Consider the following 13,008-nt stretch of genomic DNA (forward strand, 5'->3'; position numbering starts at 1 on the left):
TGCCTTAAGACACATGCTAGCAATTGCTGCATGAATTTTAGTCTCCTTGAAGGCATTTCAACTCTCCAAGGCTGTAGGTTTGAGTCTAGTATGAGACTCAAACCTACAACATATAACATACCTACATATAACAAACCTAGAACCAATAACATAGATTATAGTTCCATAAACACACACACACACTTGCTAATTGTACGTCTAAGCTGCATAAAATCTAAAGATGTGTTTACACAAGTACACAACATAAGTCAGTCGATGAGAGACATGCCCCTGCCTCCCTCAACTTTTCAAATTCAGATCAAGTTATATCAGATCACACTTTTCTCATGAATCATGCAACACAAATGAACTGAACAAATGAACTGTTGTCCAGTGGAATAGGAAACAAACTGGTCCACATGTAAATCTACAAATGTAGTGCGGAGAGAACAAGGCAGCCATCTGCTAATTGAATTGGAACCAGCCAATGAGCTAAAGCTAATAAAAGATGAGAGGCCCATATCATCCAAAGTGTTTGGAGAATTGTGGTGAAATTGCGTGACCTCTTCCAGTCAGACTGACTCATTCGGCATTTATTCAGTCTCATATGCGCCGGCCGGGAGGCATCACCATAGCGCTGGCGATAGCAACAGACATATCTGTGCAGATTTATTGGCTCATATGGTGCGCGGCATGCGTGGGCTGCATGGAGGCGCTATGCTCTATTGGCCGCGATGGGGAAACCCAATCAGGGTGGGCAGGGAGAGGAAGTGGGTAGACAGACGGGCCATCGGAAGTGTTCTGAAGCATGGCAACACCGAAAGATGCTGGCATCAGGAGGGACACTCAGGGTTCAGACTTTGATAGGAGGACAGCCCACGCACGCTTGTCACAGCGTGTCTTTGAAGCCTCTGTCATTACTTCATGCTACACACGCACATACACACAGACACAGACACAGACACAGACACACAGACACACACACACACACACACACACACACACACACAGTACATAGACACAGGCAGACACACACACACACACACATTAAAGATGAAAGCCTTTTGTGAACCCAGTGTTCAGAGTCACAAGCACACTCAGAGCACATCCATTCTTTTTACGGGTCCCAGAGCTACATGTTTGGACGTCGCCTTACGAGCTGCTGATGAATCACTAAGCAGAAGAGAGCGCCCTGTGACAGTGGAGTGAGGACCGGGAAGTATTGGGTTTCACTTGTGAACATCAGACTGACAGGTTAGTGTCCCATGCATTACATCTGAAATCCTATCTGGGCCCTGCCTCGCCATACAGGAAGCATGAAAAGACTTCTTTTGTTAGGCTTGAAAGGTTGCTTTCCGAGCTGTCTGTGATTGCATAGGTACTGTAAATGCGAGTGGAAAATTTTCAAAGATTCTCCATATTCATTACAGTGCCACATATAGTTGAGGGATCAAATGAAGAACCACTCATTGTCACACCAGTCATGCTTTCACTGCGAAGTACAGTTTATTCATAAGCCACTTTAGCATTTCATATTAAAGGGACAGTTCTTTATCCTTGTAAAATGTTGTTGATATTTGAGCTCAACAGCCAATCAAATACACCCTTTGCTTCTTTGCCCCTGAAATGACATCGTTGATTGGCTGGAATATTGTATGGTTCAGTCGGAGCTGCTGTGTTTGTTTCCCATTCACAGAGCCAGTATTGTGGAGGAACGCTGGAGTTTTTGAATGCGCACACACTCCAGAGTACTCTTAAGTATTCCAAAGAAAAGTTGCTTACAACAGTCTTAAAGGTACAGTCTTTGATTCTGGTTATTTGAGCTCAACGGACATTCAAATGACACCTCTACCTTCCTGCTCCTGAAGCAATGTGTTGATTGGCTGGAATAGTGTATGGCTCGGCCTGAGTCACTTTGATTGGTTCCCGTTCACAGAGCCAGGACTGTGCAGTTTCTTTAGCACGGCACAGACAGAAGAATGTGAGGAGAATCACTTACATACACTGTCACTTTCAAATTACTGCTTGTACTTATACTTACATACTGTCTCTTACACTACAAATACATATTTATCAGAATTATTGCACTACCTGCTACTCCCATTTGTCTGTAGGGTAGTATAGGTTTAATAGGTTAGTATAGTTTATTATATGTTACTATATGTGTATTATATGTTATATGCAGTTTCTTTAGCACGGCACAGACAGAAGAATGTGAGGAGAATTTGGCTGAATTCAGTGAAAAGTGTGATGGATTATAATCAAGGACTGTCCTTTTAACTTTTGACTGACACCTAAGATTAATTTACATCATTTTTTGTAGGCCATCTACAACAAACATAGCTGTCAGAGTGTTTTCGACAACTAGCACTCCAAACGTATTCCAAAGAAGCGTTGTTTATGGCAGCTTTTGTAGTTAGGACAAGAAAGCAAGCACCCGCATCCGAGAGCTCCTTCCCTGTACTGCTCATCTTCATATCCTCAGGGAGAAGCCAGTATGTGTGTAAATGGAACATCTACTGTGCTTGACTTCTGACTGTTATTTATAACACCAATCGGTGTTGATGTGAAAACATGATTAGATCCTGTGTCGGCAATCTGGAGTTAAGGTTCTGGACCCCTCATATCAGTATCAGATGTGTGTTGTTCTTGGCTTCCTGTGCATGGTGGCTGATATATAACATATAACTCAGAAGAAGTTTGTTTTCGGTTTAGTGGAGCCATGTTGTGAAACTGCTGCAGGTCCTCAGGTTGAGCACTTAGCCCAGGTGAGATGCCATCTCTCTCTCCACTCACACAGACACAGACACACACACACACACACACACACACACACACACACACACACACACACACATACACATTCAGACAGTACCTGGTCCTGTGCTTTGAAGGATGGAGCCCACATCGATGCAGTGCCTTATCTTTTTAAACTGTCATTCACTTCAGGATTGCATTTGATCTTCCATTGGGGCTGCACTTCAAGGTGGTAGTGGAGGAAAGTACAGCAGTTCGCTCTCATATTTCAGGAGTGACATCTACAAACAGGGTTTAGTTTCCTTTAGAAGAATAGTGTCCTTATGCTTAAGAGAATTTTCTAATTATGTTTTTTTGGCCTGATATGTACAATGGAAGTAAATAAGGATATTTAAAAATTATTCTGACTACCTCCGTATTTGAAACCATAGGTGTGAAACTTCAGGTTGATATCTGATGTGAGATTTGAGACCTTTTGCCAGTTTTGATGAAAGGAATTGGATAAAAAAAATGGAAAACTATAAAAGGAACTGGAAGACTATAATACAAGAGTATGAAATAATAATAATCAAAATGAAACAATGTAATCTCTATCCCCTTGCATGAGGTATTATACCAATAAAAATATATATTTTTCACTTTCCGCCAGTTCCGGTCCAGTGTTCTCATTCCTTCAGTAAACATTTAAAATGTGAAACAATTGCGCCCCCTATTGTTAAGTGGCAGATTTCGGAATAATTTCAGCAATCCTGTGGTTGCTCAATGTATGCCAAAGGATCCCCCCTATTTCTGTAAACGTAATTGATCAGTAAAGACAATATCAGTGTAACATGAGTTATGTCCTGATGTTTGGTTCATATTTGACTGATTTCAAGAGACTTATTTTACGGGTTTTTTTCCACAGTTATAGAACTCTAAACTATGTGAAATCACTATTTAATAAATATTTAAGCATGACATAAATTTCCATTATTTGCTTTAATTGTTTATTTACACAAATGAGGATATGATTGTACAAAGTGAAGAATAAGTGGCTGGAATCCATAACCAATTAAATTAAAAGGTGCTTGATGAACACAAGAGGGCAGTGTCGGTCAACAATAAAACGACATATTCAGTATTATACGTCAGTGTTCTAAGACTCTCTGAAAGCTTTCCAGGGCCCTGTATGCCTCAGTATTAGTGCACAGTTGGTAGGGGTGCACTGGCACAATGACTGATGAGAGTGAGTATGAAAAACATAATTTGTTTCTCATTACTATGTCTGTTGAGAAATTGAGTACTTCAGAATGATCAACTAGGATCTACTTACTTTGTATTTGTGCTTGACAACACAAGACTTTGTTGCTGTAACATAGCCTACAACATTATTGGTTTTAGGGATGTTCCTCAAACATCCATGATTTTAGAGCATACCAAAAAGGTGCTTCAGATGTTTTCAAGAGTCCGTTCAACAGAACAGATGTCTAAGCCTGCATGTGAAGCAGCATTAAATTTCAGTTCTATTTATTCAGGTTCAAGGGATGCCATCTTTGAAATGACATACGCATTTGACCCTATGCAGTTTGATGGTCTGTTAAAAGTAAAGTACATATTTCTTAAAAATGAAATGTGTTGTGTCCTCTCAGTCTATTGTGAATTCATGCTTGGATGTGTCTCTTGACATCTGAATTAAAATGTGTAGTTCAGAATCAGTCCTGTGTTGCCATATTATAGAGCACAGTTTGTACCAGTCCTCTGAGGTAAATGCTTTTCAGTTTTACAAAACACTTTTTTTTACACACACACACACACACACACACACACACACACACACACACACACACACACACACACACACAGTACATAGACACAGACAGACACACACACATACATTTCTCTCGCTACACTGAACCAGACACTACAGGACTCCAAATCAATATTCCTCCACAGAAGAATCCTCCAAGTATTATCTACACATTTTGTTGAGCCGTCCCCAGACATCGATATGTTCAATCCTGTCTTGTTTTCCCCCCACAAATAGGAAATCAATCCCTGCAAACAACGCTTCACTCTCCCAATCCAGGGGTTACTCACTTTTCACAGACACCAAGCCTAGAAGGGTGGTGGTAGCCTGCTTCCCTGTTTGCAGCGGAGTAAGGGACGGACCGCACACAGTGTATATGGGGCCCAATAAAAAATCTCCCGCTAAACATCCAGGGGCCTCCGAGACCTCAACCCACTCAGTCGACTGAGGAGCGCACAAGACAGGCAGGGCTAGTCCACTGGAGCCTGCCCTGCAGCTGGATCCCCCCCGCTTGTTGACTTTTGCACTGGAGGGCTGGGAGACCCGGTGATTCCACGCTAATCTCTAAGATTCCCAGCGCTGTGAATGTGGGCCATAGGCATGTCTAACTGCCGCTGTCTGTCCATATCCAACTCCATCTCTGAAAAAAGTCAGTTAAAGTCAGTTAAAGCAAGCACTATTACTTTGACTTACAAGTTGGGAGGAGTGTGGGTCTACACGTTTTCATTAATGCATTTAACACACAGCATAAGATGTTTTAAGTAAAACAAATGTAACATATAGGCCTATAAAAATGTACGCTATCAAAGATCATTCTTCCAGTTCTACATCGTTCCTCAAAGCCCCAGTCTCAACAGTGGTATAACATCGTTTATAAACATTTAAGAGTTTATGAGCTAGTAACAAACTAAATAACAAATCACATGCCAATATTAGGATAAATATAACGTTTAAAATATAGGCTATATTCCGTTTTGTAGCCAATATACGATGTTAGTGGAATGGAGTCTGGGAAAGTCTTGAATTTTAATTAGCCCCATGCCATCAACGTTTCCCCTCCTAAGTGTCAGACGGGACCGTGCTGGCAAGAATTCCCAGGCATTTATTTCCTGTCCTTTTTGTGGCGGAGGGAGGGAGGTTGGATTTAGGAAGAAGGTCCAGGGAGTCACATGGGCACAAGTGTTTGATGAATGTTCAAACGACACTGTTGCACAGAGATTGCTCTCCTCTTTGGTGCTCATTCAACATTTTGCAATTAATTGCATTTTTTTTGCGTGAATGTTTTTTAATCGAAGGATTTCAACGCGATTACGGTGAACTTTTGATTTACCCTTCAGTTTGGATCATGTTGGAAACTTTTGTCCGCTTCAATTAAATTATTCACAATATAATTTAAAACCTCTTTGTGAGAAAGTTGTGATAACTATTTGACAATGACCGAAGAAGGCAAAGCCGAACACCGGGCTGAAAGCGGGAAAGACTTGGAGAAACAGCTCCGTTTGAGAGTTTGTGTTTTAAACGAACTTTTGAAGACTGAGCGCGATTATGTTGGAACTCTAGAATTTCTTTCGGTAAGTTTTTTTGAAACGCACAACATTTTGCCTGAGACAAGCTTCATGTTTCCATTATATTCACAACACTTGCTGTAGAGGTTCCTTAACAACAGAGCTATTTAATATGCATGGTACTCATGCAAGCCGCTGAAGTCTTGCGGTGCACCTCAGAGCCCAAATCGTGAGTTGCCTGTCAATCCCAGAGATCGTTACGGTTTGTACATCTCAGGGTAAAACCGCTGTTTAATTATGAAGTTAAATCATTGTGAGACCGCGTAAAGGATTTTCAGGAAAAGTGGCATCTGTGTTGTCCAAGCGTTGATCACATTGGGAGGCATTCACTTTAGCTGTCCCCTAGTCAACTATTCATGTGCTGTCAGACAACCCTGCCGTGGAAAGTGGAACAGTAAATGGTGTTATGCTTGATCTATAATCCAGTTAATCGTTTAATTGCCACTACTGCGTAAATGACCACCAGAGACTAGTGAGAAATAGAGGGACACGTCTGTAGTCGTCAAATAAACCAGAACTGAGTAAAGTTTTTTGTCCAATTTCATTGGACTTGGCTATTTGGTATTTTTCACTTCATGTAGACTGTTTGGTCATGTGATGGATGAAGTTGCTAAATCATATACGAGGACATTTATAGAGGCACACTTATCTAGTTGTTTGGGGACTACAGTGGCTATTGATTTCCCAAGTTGTGTCCCCCATTTATGCTGTAGTTGATGTTATTTATTAACATTTAGAGCACGGAAAAAAGCACAGTGGCAGCTAAATCAGAGTGTCCATTATGGAGGGTTGCTATATACTATTAGTGTTCAATTCACACAGCATTTCAGTCGTTTTCTCCAGGGTCCCTCTCAATCACAAATGGTTCCTTAGAGGCGCAGAATGGGCCTGGCAGGCGACTGCAGAGTCTGGCGAATACCTATCACTCTGGCCCTGCCAAGGGCTGAGGTAACTCGGAGTTGCGCTACGCCAAGGACAGCGCAGGTGGAGAAAAATTAAAACCACTTGGGTTGGCTGACATGCTGTGTGTGTGTGCATGTGTGTTTGTGTGTGTGTGTGTGGGGGTGTGGGTGTGTGTGTGTGTGTGCTATCCACAATGAGTGCAACACTGTGCTGAATTAGAAGACATGCGGTCACCTTAATGGTATGACAGAGCAAACACAGGGTCAAAAGGAGGAAGGAAGGGAGATAGCATATGATAACAGGGATATGATGAATTGTATGTAAGTGTATACAGTGATATGTCCACATTTAGGTTCTTTGATTTTGCTATGGAATGTCAAAGAAAGGAATGCAACAGCAAAGGCTGTGTGAGTGTGGGGGTTGTGTATTTTGGTGATAAACATTTAAGAACCAATTGCATTCTCACTCGGCCTGATAACGTGAGGAACAGTTAGATAGGGACCACAGAGACCAGTCTCAGTCATGTACTCTGGAACATAGATGTCTATTCTCTGGAAAGCGACCCCTTTGTATGCCCAGCAGTTCTCTTTCCAAGTATTGTGGGAACGTTGGGGGAATGGCGGGTCGAGGGCACTCCGTAGAGTGTCATTACAAACACGGGTTCCCAAGACTGAAATGTATGCAGGCATTCCTTTCCACTAACCCAGAGCCACCCGCAGATGGTTTCAATGTAGATACTGAAGACTGTCTGGTTCAGAGGGGAAGCTACAAGTCTGTTTCCTCACACTGAGCAATTTCAGCCTATTTCGAGGAAAGGGACTGATATTGCTAATGTTTACAGAACGCTCTCTGCGTTCGCTTCAACAGTGCTCCCCCCTCGAGGGCTGTTATTTATGAGTCAGTGAAGACACACGTTCACACAGAGTAAGTACAAGCTCAGTGATTTATGCGAACATTAGTATTATATCATCAGACAGAAACGTGCAACTTGACTTCTCCCCTGAAAATGAGAAAACGTTTGTTTTCTTTCACATCACCACAACATCATCTTTTCTTAAATCCTCCCTCCTCTGAAAAGTTACATAAGAACTACCAGTATAGCTCCTGCTTGTGAGTCAGCATATATCATAAAACAGGATTATCCCTTGCTTATCCCTTGAAGCAGACCTAACCAGCGCATCAAGGCACCTTTTTTATTTTGCTGTGTCCACAAGTGCGGCTATCAACACGTTGGGAGAGGCTGATAAGTGTGGCTTTGAAGCTGATGAAAACTGTGCATCCCTGGCCTCCTACGGGTGTGACAAGTTGGGCCAGTCAGATGACATTTCCCTCTTATCACACAGGAGAGGCTGGAGAGTGTCACTCCAAAGCTGGGGGGGGGGGGGGGGGGGGGGGGGTGGGGGGGTTGGGGGGATCAAAGTGTTGGCTGGAGGACAGGAACCAATGGAGGATTCTTGCCTGGTCATCTTACATCCTATCCCCTCTCATTAGATGCACAGTCAGATCCAGAGGGCTGGATGAGCAATGAGCAAAGCAACGAGCAATGAGCAAAGTCCGCTGGTCATGAACTAAAGCTATCGCGTGGCGTGTGGGAGCATTGCGCTGACCCACCCACGTTTGCACCTAGGATCTTGCTCATGGTATTAAATTAGCAAAATTATTTTGCCGAGTTATTAAACTAGCTTTTGTTCATGTTCGGCAGACTTGCTTGTTTCTTGTTGCTTTGCTCATTGCCAGTTGCCCATCAATGACATTGGGTGCCGAGGACTGTTTGGGCTGCCTTGCTGAAGAAAGAGAATGTGTGTGTGTGTGTGTGTGTGTGACGCTTGGGTGTGGGTGGCTCCTACCAAACAATATGGTTCCCTGGTGGGACAAGCCCGCAGCTACTGCCATGGGGGAGGCTGTGACGCTTGAGGCTGGGCTTGGTGCCTCTCTCCTGTAAACCATATTTCCTGGTGGAGGAATTCCAGAGAGGTTAGGAAATCCAGGGAACAATGGGGCAGCCGCTGCCCGTCCAGGCGCTGCAGGATTATTCATCATGGTAGATCAGTGGCGCCCCAGTGTTCGGTTCAGCCAGCCATGCTGGTTTCTATGAAAAATAATGCACAGGAAATAAAAGGCAGTGTCTGTATATTGACTTACAGTGCGGCCAACTGTAATACTGCACCACTTTCACCATTGTCTTCGTCCGGCAGTGTGCAGGGGACACACTTCCACCATAGAGTACCCTCATACTGAGTCCCATGATTAAAGTATCAAAAAGAAAAAGTGACAGAGACATTTATATATTTATAGGTAAGGTTTATATCGTTATAGTAGTAAGTAATTAGCAGATGCTTCTATCCGGAGCAACTTATAAAACATTAGATAAAAAACAGTAAAAACAATAATAGAGACAATAGACAATAAAGTAATAAACATGATGAAATTCAATTAATAAAACATTATAAAGTGTCATTTAAAAGTAAAACCATCAGTTATTACTGTAATAATATAATATAATAATAATACCAAATATCAAAACTGTGATTATATTTATAAAGTATGCCTCTAAACTAATTCGACAAATGCTGTTTAAAAAGGTGAGTTTTGAAACGCTTTTTGAATATACCAAGGCTGGCGCTGGAATGGACAGCACTAGGCAGGTCATTCCACCACTGAGATACTACAAATTAAAAGTCTACACTGCGATCTCTTGCTGCTGAGAGGAGGCAAAGACAACAGATGCCCATTGGCGAATTTAATTACATTTTATTTGTATATTATTGATTATATTTATTACACATAATCTCTGTATTATAGTGTAATAACTATTGCATTAACAAAAGTTGTAATGGAGGGTTAACTTTCCCACCACTGCTAGCGTGTATTCAAATATTCCCTTGAGTGTATATATTTAGCCAGCTAATTTGGCCATTTCTCATTCAATGACAGTCATTATAAATCACAGGATGCTAGCTAGCTAGCTAGAAGTCAACATAGAGTCTAGTAATACTCATTCAAGTACACATAGATGGCATCAGCGCATTTGTGCCACATCACTGATTCGATGAGTTACACAATTGATGGTTTTTCTTAGTGGTAGGGATAGGTCCCGTGAGACCTAGACCTTAGCATGAAACAGCGTGCAGTTTTACTCTCAGATGAGAATGATTTCTGGCAGCAGTGGAGTTGAAGTGGGTCCCTTTGGGGACTCTCTCACTGATATCTTGGGCAGAGCTTATGTAAGAGCTCATTACACTGTAGATCATGATACTTGGAGGGCTGGGGGAAACCTTGATGGTCCAAGAAAATGATTTCCTTTCTCTCTCTCTCTCACACAAAAAAACAGCCAACATGGTAATGAGAAGGTTGTGTAAGCAAGCATACATTTTTACATTTAAGTGATCCCTTGTATCTGATGTGAACTCTCTCTCAAAAGCCTATGTTCTGGTTTGGCCATATTAACATTTACAGAGAGTGATTTTTGGACAGCCTTGTGAGATGCATGGTGAGCGCTTATGAGGAAAACAGTCTGAGGGGACAGAGGGCGAAACCTTTCATGTGTTATGGGGGGAAAGCAGAAACATAGCGAGGAGTAATATGTTCCTTAGGGGCCAAGAGTTTTGTTAAGTGGTTTCTCTTCTCTGCTCCATTTTCCTTTGCAGTTGCCTATAGGGCTGTAATGTAGTGTAATATAATGGCTTAAAAAACCCTGTGATAAACCAAACAGAGAGAATGTGGTTATTGTCATGTGAATTCTGCGGCTTTATCGTTCCCCACGGATTTTTCCCGCTCTTTCATGTTGCATTTAGCTAAAACGGCATTTGGTATAGCCATTAAACATTCCAACTCGTAATGGCTGCATTATGTAAATTATAGATCATAACTAAAGATAACGTAAGTGCAAAGAAAATGAGCTTTGGTGGGGGAATATTTACCTCAGATGGTGGAGATCAGAGAGCAGTGATTATAATGATCTCTGTAATGATGTCTGTCTGTCTGTCTGTCGCAACGCCCCCCGAATGCTCTTGGGTTGAGACTTCGCTCATTAGCATCACCATGAATTGTTATGTTGTTTTTTTGTGTGGGCTTTGAGCTTTGAGTATGCATGTGCGTCTGCGTCTGCGTGTGTGTGTGTGTCTGTGAGGAGTAGGAGGTGGGATGGAGGGTGGGGGTTGGGGGGGGGCGCATCCTCAGGACAGAAAAACGATGGCCTCGTTGACCCCTCTCCCCACTGTGGGTCACAGGCCTTAAACCCCCCCCACAAAAACAAAACCCCATCACCACAACCCAGAACACCGGACCACACCTCATCCTCTGCCCTTTCCTGTCTGTTTATCTTCACTCTTCACTCCTGATGCTGTCCCCCCCCGAACCCCCAACCTCCGCCCCCTCCGCAGTGATCTGGAAACAGGAACAGAGGATGTTGACCCCCCCCCCCCCCCCTTCCCCCACCCCAACCCCTCTCAGGACCCACACGAAGCTCAGGAGACATGTGTTTGGTCTCTTATCACTCGCAGTGGCAGGGCCCTGGTGCTTTTCCGGACTGTCGAGGAAATTCTCTTGATTGACGCGTGAGTGGACGGAGTCCAGGAGTCTGGGAAGTCCAAAGCCCGTCAGGACGGGCAGTGAGGGAAGCAAAGGGAGGGAAGCAAAGGGAGACTTGGGCCTGAGGATGAAGTCAGGGTGGCTGTTGGGGTCGGTTTGATTGACACTTGACTAGAGGGTGACACTGGACGACTACTCTGGGCTGCCGGAGAGAATTAGAAGAAGTGAAGTGCGGAGGTGCAACAGTCGAGTTACAAGTCACGTAGTACACACACACAAATACAGGCAAGCACACAGACAACTGCTATCAGCATTAAAGTTATACTGTATATATAAAGATAAAATGCATATCTTCCCTACTATAGTAAAAGACTGACGAATGCCACAGTGGTGTCACAGGAGGGGAACGTGTCAGATTTTGTTTGCAAAGCATAAGCGGCTGCAATAGCGAAACAAAACAAAGGAACCAGCAAGCAAACAAAAAGGAGATTCTGTGTTGATGGGTTAGTTCACTGGCTCTGGCCTGTCACCCTTTCCCTCACGTCCCTATTGGTCCTGCAGTCCAGCTGAGGGGTTGATCCCTCTAGCTCTCCCTCTCTTCTGCCTCTCCCTCTCCCCCTCTCCTCTGCCTCTCCCTCTCTCCCTCTCCCGATCTCTTCTGCCTCCCCCTCTCCCCTCTCTCCCTCTCCCCATCTCTTCTGCTTCTCCCTCTCCCCATCTCTTCTGCCTCTCCCCCCCTCTCCCTCTCCCCTCTTCTCCCTCTCCCGTCCGTCTCCCTCTCTCCCTCTCTTCTCCCTCTCCCCCCTCCCCCGCCCTTTCCTCCGCTGCCTCCCAGGCAGTGCAGCTTGCATATGTTCCGTCCATTATTCCAAAATACTTTGTTGACAAGAAGCGGTATTTTTTCCCCTCTTGCTACGTGAAGGGTAATTAAGATTCCAATCTTGTTAATCACTTCTCAGTTCCTTTTCTTCGTTTTTCCATTACGAAGCCTGAGATGTCCTCATGTCCTGCAAAAGCAAAAATGCTAATCGACCATGGCCCTGTCTGTCTTTCTCTTTCTCTTTCTCTCTGTCCCTTATCTTCGACTCTGTTCTCAGAGTCCCTCCCCAAGGCTCAACCCTGCCTCATTATGCACATGCCAGTCTTTGTGCCAAGGGTATGAAAAATGATTCATGTTGTTGGCCCGCAGGTGCCTCTCTGAACTCTCCTCCAAAACAAGCAGAAATTCAGTGGCCCTGCAGTCAGATTCTGCATGCTATACCCAGTTGTACCTGAATAGGTTGTGGGAAGGGGAAATCTCTCTTGTTTGGCGGGCTATAGACACGGGTGTTCAGCTTTGCACAGAGCAGAGGGAAGTTGGCAGACCAAGAATTGCCGCGAGATAGCAACGTGATTATGCCAGGGCTCAGGAGAAGACTCCTCCATTCCACTTCAACTAACTTCAGCATCAATTAAAAACTTTTTGAAAGGGACGACTGGGTTAAATTC

General features: G+C 43.6%; 1 protein-coding gene across 1 annotated transcript in view; it reads left to right on the plus strand.

Annotated features, from left to right (window-relative positions):
- The first annotated feature begins 5,660 nt into the window (after positions 1-5,660).
- Positions 5,661-13,008, plus strand: part of prex2 (phosphatidylinositol-3,4,5-trisphosphate-dependent Rac exchange factor 2) — a 132,857-nt gene continuing 125,509 nt past the window's right edge. Inside the window, exon 1 of the mRNA XM_031584380.2 lies at positions 5,661-6,093. Coding sequence (XP_031440240.1) covers positions 5,956-6,093 — 138 coding nt within the window. The 5' untranslated portion in view covers positions 5,661-5,955. The remainder of the gene's footprint in view (positions 6,094-13,008) is intronic.

Source organism: Clupea harengus, chromosome 17 (assembly GCF_900700415.2).
Source record: "Clupea harengus chromosome 17, Ch_v2.0.2, whole genome shotgun sequence".
In the NCBI taxonomy this organism is placed as follows: Eukaryota; Metazoa; Chordata; class Actinopteri; order Clupeiformes; family Clupeidae; genus Clupea; species Clupea harengus.